Source organism: Trypanosoma grayi (assembly GCF_000691245.1).
Source record: "Trypanosoma grayi strain ANR4 Tgr_325_V1, whole genome shotgun sequence".
NCBI lineage: Eukaryota > Euglenozoa > Kinetoplastea > Trypanosomatida > Trypanosomatidae > Trypanosoma > Trypanosoma grayi.
This window is the reverse complement of record NW_008825944.1, coordinates 2,590-17,913: the sequence shown is the minus strand read 5'-3', so window position 1 is coordinate 17,913 and position 15,324 is coordinate 2,590. Positions and strand designations below refer to the sequence as shown.

The window sequence follows — 15,324 nt, the reverse complement described above, 5'->3', positions numbered from 1 at the left end:
CCCGTATCTGAGTGCAGCTTTGATGAAACGGTCACCCTGTTGTATTTAAAGGCTTCGTTTTTCCAAGTCCCTTTAACAAAAGCCGTACGAGCAAATTTACGGTACCGGACCGAACCCGTTGAGCTCTTAGAACTAACTCGCCATCCAATGGGGCACAAATACACCCCCCTGAGGCACTGCACACCATCATGGGAGTTTTGGCGGAGAACCCTGAGATTGTAGAGGCACTGTGTGCAGCCCCGTTCGAAATTCGGATTCACGTGTGGATTGATAACACGCGCATAAATAGGATATCGCCCCTTGTAGTTGGTCAGTGGGGAAAATGCATATCGAAGAATATAAGCCAGTGCTGCGCAACAGCTGGCGGGTAGCAACGTTCTTGTCATGAAATATGATTTCGTAGGGGTTCGCTTTAATCATATTTCGCAGACGGTATCGTTAAGTCGGGGCGCGGCGGGCCGTCCCCTGTATACCATCCGCCTGGCCCAGCAACGGCTAGGGGAATTACTGGACAATGGACCGGTTTGTTCCCCACGCCAGGCATCAACTTCCGCCACGTTGGCCGCGAGCGCCTTATTGTTTGACGGTCCAGGGGAAGAATTGATCGCCGGCGGCGCTTGGAACAAAGCGCCCCACATGATTTTCCAAGCGGAAGCTCGCGCGGTTCACCTGGCCTTACGGGCCTTACGCCGCCAACTCGAGGGGCCTTTGCATATCTGTGGAGATAGCGCAGCCGTGGCGCACATAATGACAACAAGCAACGCACACTCGGAAGCGCTCGTGCGAGAAGCGACGGCCATCAACAGGGCACTGTGGGACCTCAAGGTGGGTGCTGCGTGGCGTTACGTGGCCTCGCGGAACAATCCTGCGGACGGCATTTCCAGAGGTCAGGACGTAAAAGCACTTGACCTAGCGAAGGGAAGCGCGGGAGGCGGGTGATTAAGGACGCTTTCAGCTCTTCCTTTTAGGTTTTAAATTAACTGCAAAGGAAAATCTTCGATTCCTTTTTTCTTGGCAAATGGGCTTCCCCTATGTGCGAAGAAGTGCGAAACAAAGCACGCGTTGAAAACAATAATATTTTACTCGTCCCCTCCTTCTCTCCTTGGAAGAAAGTAAGTCACAGACCATTCCAAACGAAAAATTCACACACTTTCTACATGGGGGAATACATGCGCGCCGCCGAGGGGGGTGGGTGGGGCGCGTCAGAGGATGCCTGACTCATACGTCGGAACCATGTACTTTATGTTTATGTAGGCATCTTCACCGCCGTACCGTTCAAGCAAAACTAGGGTTTCGTCCACCAGTTCACTGATATTCTGCCGCTTCATCTGGGAGAAATCGATGCGATCGCCTAAGTTTTTGCTTCGATTCTTGTAAAGGTTGAATATAGGGAGTATTTGTCGGTAGTACGGTACCAGCGCCTGTCCAACATATTCGGCGCTCAGAACGAGCTTTTGTATCACCTTTAGAACGCTCACTATCACGGTTGGATGCCGTGTGTTGAGTGCGCTCTTTATGGGCACAATGAGCTGCGGAATGGTCGGCAGAATCTTCGGCCCACCCTTCTCGAGCAGATCGTAACACCCTTGGAGCGCAACAAACCGATATGGCTCTTCAAGCTCACGGAGGCCATCAAAGAAAATCGGCAGGAAGTGATGGTAGTCCAATGTGGCCACATTCACACGCCACAAAAGCGAGCGTGTTGCGGCCTGCTGGATTGATAGCGGCAGGTCACCACGCTCGTAGTGACTGCGAAATTCCGTAGGTGGGATGCGCTGCTTCTTGAAGGCGCCCGCCTTTCCTGGACCTTTGGGATCGCCAAAGCGCCCGTCATGGAGCGACGTCGATGATTCGCCTCTTCCCTTGAAAGTGCTGTAGGTCATGCCGCCCGTTCCGGTGTGTCCGAGAAGAGTTTGCTTGGGTGGTAGGTCGCTCGCTGCTGCTGCATCCTGCTGCTTGTGCATCGTTGCCGGCTTCTTCTTGGACGCGCTGGGGGCTCCGCAGCGTTTGATAACCGTCACCTCGTTCTTCACACCGTGACCCGGCGGAAAAGGGCCGAATGGACTCTCAGCCAACGGGGGCAGGAATTCCCTGTCGCGCAGCAGTCGATTTCGCTCTGCTCGGGAAAAAGCCATCCTTTTTGTTTTTCCTTTCCCTTATTTCTCCTGTTTCCTTTAGGTGTGTTTGTGTATGCGTGCGCAGTTTAGCAGCGGCCAGGGTGCACGAACCAAAAACAAAAAAATGAGCAGAGACAAGGAAACAAAACCACAGAATGTAACTGTGAGATCAGTGGGTGAGTGAAGTCGGTCAATGGCGGTGATGGTTGTGGCAGCGGGTGGTGCAGGCAGCTCTTGCGTTTCTCCGCGCTGTCTCCACACACAGGCATACCGTCATGCAGGCTGTTGGGGGTGGGGTGGGGCGGGAATACAAACAGAGAACCAAGAGGAACCCCCTGTTTTGTAGCAGCCCCCCCCCCCACAGTAAGTAGGGCAAGGAGAAAAACAAAATAGCGGCTAGCAAAAAGAAAAAAAATCGCCAAAAGCAAACAACACAAACTAACTTAAATTTTCACTCACGGTGCGCCCACTGCGCACCCTTGCAAGTTTTCCCGTTGCCCGTGGGGCATGCGCAACTCTTTACCGGGGTCCCTAGGCAGATCGTTAATACAAGAATACGCCCTCATGCTATGCGCCCGTCGGACACGCTGCTGCGCCTACGCAAGCCACAAACTGGAGGACACTGAACCAGAGCAAATAGCGGATTCATTCGCAGAATAACTGTACCCCCACTATGAACTATAGTGCAGATGTTGTCTTCGGCCAGTACATTTGCTGAACTCCATTCTTTTCGGAAACCACAGGATGTTTTCGGGTCCCTTTTTCATCGCCTAGGATTTCTTGAGGCTCGTTCCTGCAGTTGCGTAACTCATTTTGCGCACGTTGCATCCATGACCACATGGCTCTCAATAACGATTCCAGATTCTCTTGGGATCGTCGAAGCGCCACTATTCTCCCCTCATTTTCGCGCAATGCGTACTGGTGCTGATCACGTTCCGCATGTAGTTCTCGCACAGCCAGACCCATTCGATCAAGCTCATTCCTGAGTTCATCAAGCTGACTTTGCATGTGGAAATCCGTCTGCGTGGATATGCACGAACCACAGCCGCTGCCATTGTAGTGAATAACATCCCCCAGAGCGGGAACTGAATTAACGATACCACACTTGCCTTCAAGCTCAACAGCAACACGTCCGATGGACTCGTGGCAGTCCACAGGGCATCTCACCGGTACGCGTCGTAGCTCTCGCACCTCCACCTCAAGCGCTTCGTTTCGGTCGCCCAGGTCACGTATCTTCTCAACTACCCGCTGCATCAACAGGAGCCACCGCTGTCGTTCCTCTTCGTACACTCGCCGTTCCGCCTCAAGTCGACCGGAGAGAGCGGACAGGACATTCACCACCTCGCGCCCCACATCTAGAAGCCCCGCCCCAATTCCTGTTGCTGCCGCGCCCCCTGGCCCATCGGGGTGCCGCCAGGCAGCCAGTGGCTGAGATCGCAACCCCGCTTCCAATGCGCGGAGGCTGGCACCCACTTTCACGGCGTACCCCTTCATCTGCTTTCGCATTGAACTCTGCCGGTGCGCGGCCTCCGCCACGAGCGCCTCCAGTTTCCCCTCATGCTCCCGTTGTTGGGCTTCAATTTTCTCAAGTTGGACAAGACAAACGTCCAGCTTCGCCGAAAGGTCCTTATGAGTGTTATCACGGACCTCTTCCTGAACTTTCCCAATGATGGAATTTCCGAACGACAATAACCGTTCATCAACGGAGTTCATGGTCAAGCGAAGGAGTTTAACATTGTCAAGCGCCTCATCACCTTGCTTCCGCGTTAGCTTATCAGAGCGGACAAATTCACTGATATTGTGCTGTATCTTCTGACAAAAGGAGCTGGACCGCCGTGCCTCTGTGAGGGCCTCCTTCACAGCCTCTCGGAGTGCTTCCAGTTCTTTGTGCACGCTGGGATGATCGTGGCACCATTGGTTTAGCTGTGTACATGTCTCGCTCATCTTCAAATCTGTTAACAAAGTTCAATCACATAAAAAGAGACCATTACGATGTGCCTCCAACAAACCAAGAAAATCATCATCATTATCATCATCACCACCAAAAGTGACAGCTGCATATGCAGTTGTTTCAACAGCGTCCAAAAACGACACAAAGCTCATTATCACGCGCATAGAGCAACACAAACACGACCCCGTCCAAAGAGCCAAACACACAATATTCTCCTTGTTTGCATCATACACTACCCAACAGAATACTCTACCTCACTCTTGTAACGGCTGGGAGCTCATCCAACACCTCACAGGCCTCCTCGCCAACCTGTCCCTTTCGTCCTTGGAGTTCGTACACGAGGACGGCAAGATTCTCAAACCTTGCGCTTAATTCGTAGTACTGCTGCATAATAGTTTCCGGGGTTTTGGCATCCACATTCTTGAAGGATGCTGCGAAGCGACGAGCCTCGTCCATCTTGGCGCGGAACCTGCTGTTCATACTTCGAACAACTTTTAAGGCCGCCAAAAGAAGTGATTCCTGTTCACTTTTGAGGGCGTAACCGAGGACGTTGAGTAAGCCAGGTAGGTTGCTCACGTTGATGCGCTCCTTCATGCGCATGTTTTGCATCGCGACTAGAAAATCAGCCACGACTCCGCATTCCGATTGATCAGCGCATAGCTGCTCAAGATATTCCAAAGCTTGCTGAGGGTCGCGCACCCAGAGAGAACGAACCACGCGAATGTGTGTCAGCCGTCGCTGCAAAACAGACAGCATTGACGCACTTGACTTTAGCAAGTCAGTCGTCAGCGAATTACTTGACCCTGCCAAGGGCGTGACAGAGTCACGCACAAGAGGCACCTTTTGTGGATTCGGATGCAATATCTGGATAGGCAGACTCCCTGTTGCCTTAGTGTTTTTTTCTTCGGGGGCAGAACGCAAGAATGGTGGTGCTGCCATGGCAGTTGCGGTAACAACAGTGGGGGTAGTAGGGGGAGACGGTGGCAGCTGTGGAGAAGCGTCAGAGCATTGACTAAGGGAGAGTCGCCCCATACGAGCCGTCGCGCCGCTGAACTCTACAAACAACGCTTCATCAGTGACTGAAGAAAAACTCAAGTCACCGATGATATTCCACGGGGATTCAATAGAGCACGCTGTGCTGTCGCTCATCAAAGTAAAGTCGTACACGCGCAGGACGTGGTCAGCCGCCACAAGCATCTTTTTGCCAAATAAATGCACTGCGTCTATGGGTGTGTCGAGAGGGCTGCTTTGGTAAACTTTTGTGAAGTTTTCCAGTTCCCACAAAGAGACGGAACCGTCACTACTGCCCACCGCCATGTAGTACTGCTCAGGGTGGAATTGTATGGATGTAACAGCCCCCGTGTGGGCGCGGAATTCATTCAGTTCCTTCCCTGACACCAAGTCATATAAACGGACGACGCCCTCGGCACACCCGCTAGCTGCCCAGCGACCGTTCGGGGAAAATTCCGTGGCGCACAGGGGCGACGTCGCTCCCTTGTACGACTGCAGACAAGTTTTCTTTCGCGTATCCCAAATGCGAAGACTTTTGTCCCGCGAGCATGTGGCGATAAAGTCTGTGTAGCGGTGGTAATCTACACCTGTCACTGTGGATTTATGACCGTTCCCAAAGGACCGGATGAACTTCTCCGTGCCGACGTCCCAAAGCCGCACACTGCCGTTGTCGTTTCCACCCACAACACGGCGTTGCTGCGGATCAAAGGCAAGAGCTGTCAAAGGAGACGGCTCGCTCTCTAAACGCGCAATACGGGGATAGTCTCCGAATGGATACACATAGATTGCGCCATCTTTTCCACCAAGGCCTACTAGCTGCTGGGCACGGTTCGGACTGAACCTTGAGCAATACACTTGACAAGGAAGTTGCAGCGCAGAGGTGGTGATCATCCCACTCTTCGTCTAACAAGAAAACAACAAAAAACAATGCCAATAACACACACACACTTACACACAATTTTTCTTGCTGTCTGCTTCTGTTAGCCCCTTCTAAGTGTGTGTGCGCATATTGGAATATAATCCATGTGCAAGGTATAAGATGGAGGAAGGAAGACCAAAAAAAAAAATGCAGTTCAAAAGAAAAACCAAGCCTCATCAGCACCCATTCTTATGAACATCGAGCTCACTCGCGATGAAACAAACAAACAAACAATAAGAATACTCTTGATCTCCCCAGGAGAACTGTGCAGAGACACTCCCACGACACATTGCAACCATGTAGCTCTCAAATGACAAAAATATATATACTTCTTCCATCACAGCGTGAAATACTTTCCATCTGGGAGCTTAATGGCGATAAAATTGTCCTCCTTGATAGTGCCCTCATCCGTTGCGTGCAGCAGCTCAAAGCAGGGCACGCAGTATGGACACGGACTGTCAGGAGACAGCTCATCGTTGTAGCAGGCTATGGTGGCAGGAAACTGCCGGCACATGCGGCACCGCACAACTCGAGTCGGTGCCTTCATGACGCGGTATGGATAGGCGCCCTTCTCGCGACAACGGTACCCGAGGCCACGCAAGCTTTCCACCGAGCTCAGGTAAAAGTAGTGGTTGCACCAGCCAAGGTGGCGAAGAACACCGAACTCTCCGAGCCTTACATCAAGGTCGGCGAAGGTGGTCTGAGAAACGTACTTTACGGGGCAGCGGCCAAATGCGGCATTTTCCCCGCAAGCGGCGTCTTTCCCTTGCAGAGGCCTGAAGTGCCGAATCGCGGCTGTCAAGTCCTCATAATTCTCGCCCTCCACACTGGCGTGGCGGTTGTCGACGTAAAATGTCCCACCAATAAACAAGAACGCGTTCTTGGACATGTTAACCGGAAGACAATTGCGACACTCAAAGGTGTCAAGGAGTGCCCCCAGAGTTTGACAGGAGAGCACGGCCCATGAGTCCTGCACCTCAAGTGACGACTCTGGGGCGAGAAATGTGAACTCCCATTGGTGCGAGTGTTCCTGCAGACAGAAGTCCTCCGATGTGTCCCGTACAATATGGCGCGAACTCCTCGTTACAGCGTTCTCTTGATGACGCAACGGCTTGCTGAAAGTCTCATGGTTCGCGCTGTCCAGAGCCCGAAGCTGGAGCCGGTTTCCGTCATAATCTTGCTCCACCGCCTCCCGCAGCTGCTTCACTGGCTCTACATCTACGAGAAACTGAAGGAGGTTCGGTCGATTTCCACACTCCGCGTACTCTTCCTTGATGCGCGCGAGCTGTCGTTCGCTTTCCTCCCGAACTACAGTTACAATTCGCTCCGTCTTTGAGAGTACCTTGCGTGCGGGCAACTCCGGCAGGGGTGACTTCTCCTGCCTTACCAGCATGTCTAGCTTCGCGTCGAGTGCCCTCAATGCCTCCTCCATGGAGCCGATAGTGAAGTAGCTGCCATACGGATTTCCTCGCTGTGCCAAAACCGGCGGCATGTGCACGACTGTCCCGGCAGGAAGCGGCTCTGCGAAGGCATGTGTGGCCAAGCCAGGGTTGAGGCGGCGGAGGTCCACGAGGGACACCGCCGTTTGGGTTGAAATGCTGGCGAGGGAGGTCTCCTGGCTGGCGTCAACCACAACAGCGAACGGATCTAGCGCTTCTCCCGGCGGCATCACAATACCACCCCCAAGCTATCGTCAAGGCCAACCGCCTGCCCACAGCCGCCGCTACTCGTTCTTCACAACTCTGGGTAGCCTTGTGCAAGCGTTCTTGCTTGCTCACAAGAACTTAAGCCAAAAAAAAAAACGAGGAAGAAACACACAAAGACAGCACATAAGAGATATCCATTGGAGCAATCGCAAGCAGCGGCTCAATGCGACCCCAATGACTCAGCACACTTTCGGATCCTTTCCCTTCCGTTTACTCCTCCTCAAATAGGATGTAAAGGAGCGATTCAGAAACATACAGGGGAAGTGACCTTGTCCACATTTTTCTTCGTGCTTTGCCTTTTCTTCTCCATACATATTGTCTGCTGGTGCGGCATAGAGGAGAGATGCCACCCTGGTGCATAAAGGAATCTAACACTGAACGTAGCATCCTCTTCATTCTTCTTTTCCTTTTATCTTCTCTGCATGAACAAACGACATTTTCCACCGCCTCCTGAGAGTCAGCGTTCTCTGTTGAAGAAAGGCTAGTGAAGAAAAAAACAAAATTGCAAACACGACATTCGACGAATTTTTACGTCGATGGCGTGTTGAGGTAAAAGTCTACTAATTGGTGACGAAAAGCGACATTGCGCAAAATGTCTGTCCGTCCCCGCGCCCGAATGAACCGCACACAACTGACAGGGTCCATGTGGTAATGCTGCATGATGTATGCAATGCAGAGCGTCACACTGCGGTTGATGCCTGCGATGCAATGAACAAAGACACGGCGGCTAGCCCGCCTCGCCTCGTTAACGATTTCCGCAAAACGGTCATAGCAGTGGTACAGTATCAAGTAATCACTCTGATCTTCCGCACAGATACTATGTACCTTGAATTCTGCCTGCTCGCATTCACGGGTCTCGTACTCTCCTGCACAGCAGTTAATAATGGTGTCGATGCCCTCACGCCGCAGGTACTCCAACGTCTCCTCATCTGGCAGGCCCCCAACGTAGAGACCATCTACGAGTGGCGTCACAGACGGCCCTGGACGCCAAGCGCGGTCCAATCTAACAAGCGACAACTCCGCATCCAGGTTCGCGCGAAGCTGTAACTCTTCGCGCATCGTCTGTGGTGTACAGAGTGCAGCTTGGGACAGTTGTGACTCCACACGGGACGCCTTGGGCGTCATCAGCTGGCTTGGTCGCATCTCCGTGCCTAAATCATTTGCGGGGTAACCCCAGCTGTTACGCTGGCGCTTTGGCGTGGGCGGCGAGCAGCTGCGCTCCAGTGGGTAGTCGGAGAGGCGGTGGTAGCACACGAACGGCGTGCCGTCGGGAGAGGTGCTGGTACGTGGCGGAGTGCAAGAGCGGGCTGCCATGCGCAATGTTCACACTCTGCTAGCTGGCTGGGTCCTCTTTGGTAGTATGTAATGAAATCAGGAGGAGGGGTGAGGGACTCGTTTCCTTTCCCCACACCAAGTGATAACACCGAAGAAGACCCCCCACCCCCACAAAGGAAAGGAGAGAGACGAACAACCAAACCAGAAAAGAAAAAGATCCACACAAAACACCTATAGTCGAACAATATCAATACGGTGAAATGCCACAGCGACCGTGTTACTTATACAACTTAAACGGATGGCGTACCAATTGCCAGAAAGAAGAGTGTCGACAGAGTTCAACAAGCAGGAAAGAGGAGGAGGACCTTCACAACTCGTGCAGCATAAATATTCTGGCCTTCTTGCGGTGCTTCGGGCTCAGTTTGCGTATAGCCTTGTCATTCTTGATCTTCTGCACCACCATGTTCTTCTTCTCATTTGCCTCCTTCCGTGCGAAGTTTGCCTTACGCGCCTCCCGGACACGCTTCTCCTCGTTGTTAATGTCTTCTTTCAGCTTTCGTGACAGCTCACGCACACGCCTTGCGCTTTCCTGCCGCTTTAACTTATTCTCCAGATCCCGGGGGTTCTTTTTCGCCCCACTCACTCTGGACGCACGGTTCGGCGTGCGCTGCGGCTTCGGCAGCTTGCGTTGCTCCAGTCCCCCCATTGTTGTTGTGTTGTACGCGCGTGCGCTGCGGCCTTCTGTCAAAGAAGAAGATAGTCCAACGAAACAACAAAACATATGATAATAACAACAATAACAACAACAATGATGGTACCAGGAAAAAGCAATAAAAAACAATACAGAGGGTCACAGAGTGACAGCAGAACATCCATGGATGAGGAACCCTCCGTGCAAAAAAAAAAAACGCAGCACCTGCTATGCTGAGTGATTGGGAAAGGTTGGGATGGGGAAACAATACAGAAAGCGGCACACAACGCACACAACTCCTCACCTGCAGTTCCCCTTTTTTTTTCTTCTTTTTTTTTATTCCTTCTCTCGGTTATGCCTACACAGGAGGTATACACTATTAATGAAGCCCATCTGCAGAAACACAAATGCAAAGACATCTCCATCTACAACTTGCGCATGCTGAGCTTGAGAGCGCGGCGCTCGTGCTTGTTCCCAAGCTGGCTCTGCTGCTGCTGCTGCAGATAGTTCTTATAGAATCGCTTGTAGGCAGTTTCGATCTCCGGTTCAAGAGAGTCTACAATATCACTGACTCGCTGTGGCATCGCAATAAGCTTTTGAACGTGCTGCCGAATTGGTTTGCCTTCACCTTCAAATACCAAACGGAGGAGATCAAAAAGTTCCACGTGAAGGTTCAACAATTTACGCGCGCTGGGGAGGCTTCCTCCCATCGTCTCCAGCAATTCTTCCAGTGCCTGGTCCACCTGCTCGGTGTGCTGCCAGAAGAGATAGCGGAGGGCCTTGTACTCCGTCTGGGAAGCCAAATGCGGCTCCGACGATGAATCGCCTGGAGCCGCGTCCGTGTGTGCGGCGACGAATTCGTCATGCAACTGCACACCGTTGACCACCATGTACTCGTGCAGAGTCTCAATGGCGGAAGGGGAGAAGTAGTTCTGGAGGAAGGACATGTTCTTCTCGGCCTCCACACAGCGCATGATGAACTCCGGAAAGGGCGGAAATGACGCCACAATACTTTCATTGGCGTTGTCCGGTAGGATACCCAGTGTAACAAGCACGCGCAGAATGGAACGCCGCGAGTCACGCTTCTCCACGTACTTCGGATCCTCGGGTATGCCGAAGTGCTTCAGAAACCGCTCCACCCGCTCCTTATCGAAGCGAACACGCCACAAGAGATGTGGGATCTTTTGCGTGCCCCGGAAGTTGTACCAGATGATCACCGGCAAGCCGATGAGGATGCCAAGGAGACCGAAGAGTACCAGTCCGTCATGCTCGCGCGACGTGAGGAAACGAGGGAGCGCGATTCCCACCGAGAACTCCTGCACATTCTTCGCCTCCTCCTCTTCAAACGCCTCACGATCCACGAGGGCCTTGTAGGCGCGACGCACACTAATGTAAATGTCGCGTGCCTCGTCCGTCTTGTTGTGGTCAGGGTGATACCGCTTGGAGAGTGCGCGGTACGCCTTCTTGATCTCGCTCGTTGTGGCAGTGGGCGCGATGCCGAGAACGGCGTGGGCATCAAACGTCAGCGTCACATACATTGCTGAGGAAAACAGAACCACCCAAAGCCAGAGCACCAGAATCTTGGGGCGGATGGTGAACTTGAGGAACTTCGGCATCACGCAGCGAAAGAAGAAAACCTTCTCACTCCAGCAGACACGCGCGCCCGTCAGCAGCATCGCCGGGTTTTCTGCAATGAGCATCATTACGCGCGGTATGTATGTCAGCGAGTCCCAAATGTCTACTAGTGGATTCACCAGACCGCTCCGCTTCTTCCGCGGCGACGTGTAGTACTCAAAAGTGCCCCGTACGTGACTGATTAACCACGGAATATACAGTATTATCATGACTACTGAAACAATGGCGAAGGCGAATGAGATAAAACTCTCATCGCTTCCACCGATGCCGCTATTAACCATTCTTCGCTGTTTTTGTCTTCCTTTCCTTGCACGCTCGCTCTTGTGTATTTGTTCTCTTGGCCAAGGAAGTCTTGTGCTGCTGCGCTGGTCTTTCTTTTCGTCGGCGCACAACTTTCAATTGCGGATTCTTAATCGATTCGGCAAGAGGAAACAAAAAAGGAAAAAAAAAGACAAAAAAAAATGAGAAAAAAAAAAAGGACACAAGCGAACGAAACGAATAACCCAAGCATGTTCAAAGCTCTCTCCTTGTGTGTGTGCGCGGGTGGCGCAAAGCTATTACCGTTTACATCGCGGGGTCGGCTCCACGGCACCGGGGCACCTCACTTGCTTGGTTTCCGGAGCAGAAGAATCTTGATTGACCACACAAACGCGAAGAAGGCCAAAATGAAGAGAATGTGCCGCAGTTGCAATTCAGAAGGAGCATTGCTATCCTGGTGCCGATCGTGTGCAGCCTCACGTGCGACCGCCACTCCAACGGTTTCACTGAGCTCCCGCAACGTCTTTGGGGTCTCCGTGCTACGCCTGCCCACGCCAATCATAGCCGTGTGGGCAACACCATCTGTAAAGTGTAAGGACGTGTGGCGACAGGAGAGGATGTATGACCAGAAAAAAAGAGGGGACAAAACCACAAACACACCATACAGAAGAAACACAGACAAACACAACGACCTTATAGATGCACCCATACCCATAGGAGGTATGACAAAGGGAGAGAGAAGAGAGTATATATGCAAATTGTGCGTATATGCGTCTGAGTGATACGAGTACACCTTCACCTTTCCTCATCCAAGTCATCACTTTCGGTGCCGCAGCTGTCAGTCCACTCGTCCTCCTCGATGAGGAACGGGTGCACGAGCAACTCTGCGAGGGTGGGACGATTGCCTGCATCCTCCTGCAGGCATTGCACAGCAAAGCTCACGGCGGAGGGACTCAGCTGCATCACCTCAGGCGATATGACGTCCACCTCCAGCAAGTCCTCCGTTTCGTACAACTTCCCCTGTGGTGCCATGAGTTGCATGAAGACTGCCCCCACCGCCCATATGTCGGCACTATAGTCAAACGCTGAGTTCCGCTTGATCTCTGGCGCACAACAGCGCCACACCTCACGCCCTATATCACTAGAAGGTACAAATAAATATATGGGAAGCACGTGCTGTGCAAGGAGAATAACCCCAGAAGGACGGTGAACACGAAACGTATCCAGACGTATATGCCCGTGTACTAGATGGCGACTGTGCAGAGCGTAGAGTGCCCGCAGGACTCCCCGCATAGTGATGCGCGCCTCTTCCTCTGTGGCTGGGCACTGCAGTGGCTCCAAAACACTGTCAGCAGTGGAACCCATCGCAACAACAAGGTGGCGCGGGGATATCTGCACATCCTTGTACTCCACAAGAAACGGCGACGAAGGCCAGCTGGCTAAATGCTTGATCCTTTGCCGAACCTTCTCGACCTCATCAACAAAAATGGCATGCTTTCGTATTCTAAGGTCTGGCATACACTGAAATACCTAGAACTACAGAAGGGCGGAAAACGAACACCTTTGTGGCCCAAGGCATCAACAACAACAGCAACAACAACAACAACTAACCAATCAACCAAACAAGATTTCGCCTTTCACTTGCATTCAATTTATTGGACGTGCCATTGCCAGCGACACCACTATGCTTGCTCTGCAACGTCATAGAGCGAACACCATGTTCCCCTCCCTCTCCAACCGCCTATTTTTTTCCGTTTCTCTTGCTGCTGTCGAAGTTGCCAACCTCTGGGATGAAATCTTCTTCACTAAACTCTATCCGCGACGCCTTCCACCCTGCTGACGCAAAATCAGCTCCCTTCTTTGAGGACGTAGCTTCCACTCCTTCTCCTGTGACTGAAGACGAACTATACCGCCCATACGTGGGACGTGGTGGCTCTTCCCGCATGAGTGGGTTCATACCCTTCGCGTAGCCGGCGGTATTGGTGTGAGCATGACGGGGACTCGAATGAGACGCTGCCACATCTTTTAGGAGGCCTGTGTTCTCCTCCGACTCGGGGCTGAGCAGATGCGTCAGGTACGGGAACTGCACCGACATGCGCGCGTGGAGTTCATCATTATCTGCGGCGGCGGTGGCCTTTTCCACATCCTGCTTGGTTGGCAAGTTGAACCACTGGCGAAACGTTGCGGAGCGCAACAAGAGGGGCTGAAGCAAGCCGACTAAACTCATTCCGACAAAGTAGAGGGCTACACCAGCACGAATGTGCACTACCGCTGGGAGGATACAGAGACACCCAAGGCGGGCCCCCCAAATGGCGTTCAACATCCAGCCTGTTTTAAGCTCCTTGCTGATGGACAACTCAAAGTTCATCAGTGTCAGGCAACAGAAGGCAATCGGGAAAACCGCGTATGGATCTGGCATCGTCAATGCCATGCACCAGAGGAACGAGGAAGTCCCTACATCAAGCTTCGGATTCTCACACAGCGCCGTCGTTTGGAAGAGTCCGAGCAGCACTATAGGCGTCCCTAGAAGTGACGACAGACATTGCAAATTAGACGTCTTCTCCTCTGTAAAGATACGCCGGCGCTCACCTTTCAATGCCGTAGCGGCGAGTTGAATATCCAGCGCGGTGGACCCCTCACGATAATACACGCGCTGAAACGCCTCATGTGGGGCTTTCAAGCGCCGCATCGCATTTCGCATCCGCTCTGAAGCACGTTCCCCGTAGAGCGAAAAGTACAATGTGGAGAGTCGGCAGAGTGCACCGAAAAGAAGAATGGCAATCGCCGGATCGATTCCCAACGCCTGTTGGCAGCTGACAAAGGCCTCTGCGAAGGGCGAGGACTCAGGCACCGGCACCAAATTTTCCGTGGCACCAAACCACTGGCGATTCCAGAAGCTGTCAAGATAGTCATAGTATGTATTCGGCTCGCCGTTAAGATCATTGCGACTGCTTCCGCCATCCCAGCCAGCCGTTGAGACAGTGCGCCGAGTCACTATAAGCGGCAGGCAGGACTTCGCCCGTCGCAGCGGAATGACACGCCTCAAACTCCACATGAGAGCTGTATGCGTGTGCTATGGTAAAGGGGTCTCAGCGCAAAAGAGAAGAAGTAACATCCGAGCAAACAGAAGCTAAGATAGTAAGCACTTTCGAGTAGGGTATAATAGTGTTTTTTTTTTGTGAAAGTGGCAGAGTATTCTCCATTCAAAGCGTCTTCACTTGCAATCTGGGGGTATAGCGGGGTATGGTGCAGAGCAAGGTGTTGGCACCACATGTGACTCAACTGGAGGATACCATAAGGACGGGACGCAAATACTCATCCAGTCGTCTCTGGAGTGCTGCCGTTTTTAATTTGAGGAGGCCCATCTCTAGACCGCTACTCACCAAGCAAAGTATCGCCGTCCCGCCAACAGACATGGCGCATAACTTCTTGCTGCTGAAATCCATCAGAACCTGCTCCAGTGCCTCGGGTTCCACTTCATTCGTAATCTTATTTTTAGCCAAGTCATTACGGGCGCAGGCGCGCCACACATTTCCTATCGCAGCAAGAATCATGGATCGTTCCCTCGTGTGGACGTACTCCGGGTCGGCGGACGCGGAGGAAAGCAGCACACCATTCTCGTCAAGAAGAAAAGCCGTCACCACACCATTCCCCACGGCGTGGTGCATGGAACTGTTGATCGCAGACGCGTCAAGCATTTCTACTCACTCCTTGCGGTGCAAAGTAAGAGAACGGAAATGCAAAGTAAAAAAAAAAAAAAA

At 52.4% G+C, this 15,324-nt stretch overlaps 12 protein-coding genes across 12 annotated transcripts; 1 reads left to right on the top strand and 11 right to left on the bottom strand.

The window, feature by feature from the left end:
• Positions 1-384: 384 nt before the first annotated feature.
• DQ04_03251130 (hypothetical protein) lies at positions 385-939 on the top strand (the record flags this gene model as incomplete). The annotated part of the gene is made up of 1 exon (XM_009312672.1): positions 385-939. The coding sequence occupies one exon, from the start codon at positions 385-387 to the stop codon at positions 937-939; it is 555 nt and encodes a 184-aa protein (XP_009310947.1).
• Positions 940-1,202: 263 nt separating this feature from the next.
• Positions 1,203-2,135, bottom strand: DQ04_03251120 (hypothetical protein; the record flags this gene model as incomplete). The annotated part of the gene is made up of 1 exon (XM_009312671.1): positions 1,203-2,135. The coding sequence occupies one exon, from the start codon at positions 2,133-2,135 to the stop codon at positions 1,203-1,205; it is 933 nt and encodes a 310-aa protein (XP_009310946.1).
• A 660-nt stretch (positions 2,136-2,795) lies between these two features.
• On the bottom strand, positions 2,796-4,061 carry DQ04_03251110 (hypothetical protein; the record flags this gene model as incomplete). Its single annotated transcript, XM_009312670.1, has 1 exon — positions 2,796-4,061. One exon carries the CDS (start codon positions 4,059-4,061, stop codon positions 2,796-2,798), a length of 1,266 nt encoding a protein of 421 aa, XP_009310945.1.
• Positions 4,062-4,317: 256 nt separating this feature from the next.
• Positions 4,318-5,970, bottom strand: DQ04_03251100 (putative katanin; the record flags this gene model as incomplete). The annotated part of the gene is made up of 1 exon (XM_009312669.1): positions 4,318-5,970. The coding sequence occupies one exon, from the start codon at positions 5,968-5,970 to the stop codon at positions 4,318-4,320; it is 1,653 nt and encodes a 550-aa protein (XP_009310944.1).
• Positions 5,971-6,335: 365 nt separating this feature from the next.
• On the bottom strand, positions 6,336-7,667 carry DQ04_03251090 (small nuclear RNA gene activation protein (SNAP) 50; the record flags this gene model as incomplete). The annotated part of the gene is made up of 1 exon (XM_009312668.1): positions 6,336-7,667. The coding sequence occupies one exon, from the start codon at positions 7,665-7,667 to the stop codon at positions 6,336-6,338; it is 1,332 nt and encodes a 443-aa protein (XP_009310943.1).
• A 565-nt stretch (positions 7,668-8,232) lies between these two features.
• DQ04_03251080 (putative dual specificity protein phosphatase) lies at positions 8,233-9,018 on the bottom strand (the record flags this gene model as incomplete). Its single annotated transcript, XM_009312667.1, has 1 exon — positions 8,233-9,018. The coding sequence occupies one exon, from the start codon at positions 9,016-9,018 to the stop codon at positions 8,233-8,235; it is 786 nt and encodes a 261-aa protein (XP_009310942.1).
• A 328-nt stretch (positions 9,019-9,346) lies between these two features.
• DQ04_03251070 (rRNA-processing protein CGR1) lies at positions 9,347-9,685 on the bottom strand (the record flags this gene model as incomplete). The annotated part of the gene is made up of 1 exon (XM_009312666.1): positions 9,347-9,685. The coding sequence occupies one exon, from the start codon at positions 9,683-9,685 to the stop codon at positions 9,347-9,349; it is 339 nt and encodes a 112-aa protein (XP_009310941.1).
• A 410-nt stretch (positions 9,686-10,095) lies between these two features.
• On the bottom strand, positions 10,096-11,586 carry DQ04_03251060 (chaperone protein DnaJ; the record flags this gene model as incomplete). Its single annotated transcript, XM_009312665.1, has 1 exon — positions 10,096-11,586. One exon carries the CDS (start codon positions 11,584-11,586, stop codon positions 10,096-10,098), a length of 1,491 nt encoding a protein of 496 aa, XP_009310940.1.
• Positions 11,587-11,906: 320 nt separating this feature from the next.
• On the bottom strand, positions 11,907-12,125 carry DQ04_03251050 (hypothetical protein; the record flags this gene model as incomplete). Its single annotated transcript, XM_009312664.1, has 1 exon — positions 11,907-12,125. The coding sequence occupies one exon, from the start codon at positions 12,123-12,125 to the stop codon at positions 11,907-11,909; it is 219 nt and encodes a 72-aa protein (XP_009310939.1).
• A 233-nt stretch (positions 12,126-12,358) lies between these two features.
• DQ04_03251040 (putative protein kinase) lies at positions 12,359-13,081 on the bottom strand (the record flags this gene model as incomplete). Its single annotated transcript, XM_009312663.1, has 1 exon — positions 12,359-13,081. The coding sequence occupies one exon, from the start codon at positions 13,079-13,081 to the stop codon at positions 12,359-12,361; it is 723 nt and encodes a 240-aa protein (XP_009310938.1).
• Positions 13,082-13,304: 223 nt separating this feature from the next.
• Positions 13,305-14,618, bottom strand: DQ04_03251030 (preprotein translocase subunit YidC; the record flags this gene model as incomplete). Its single annotated transcript, XM_009312662.1, has 1 exon — positions 13,305-14,618. One exon carries the CDS (start codon positions 14,616-14,618, stop codon positions 13,305-13,307), a length of 1,314 nt encoding a protein of 437 aa, XP_009310937.1.
• Positions 14,619-14,841: 223 nt separating this feature from the next.
• DQ04_03251020 (hypothetical protein) lies at positions 14,842-15,261 on the bottom strand (the record flags this gene model as incomplete). The annotated part of the gene is made up of 1 exon (XM_009312661.1): positions 14,842-15,261. The coding sequence occupies one exon, from the start codon at positions 15,259-15,261 to the stop codon at positions 14,842-14,844; it is 420 nt and encodes a 139-aa protein (XP_009310936.1).
• Between the last annotated feature and the right edge of the window lie 63 nt (positions 15,262-15,324).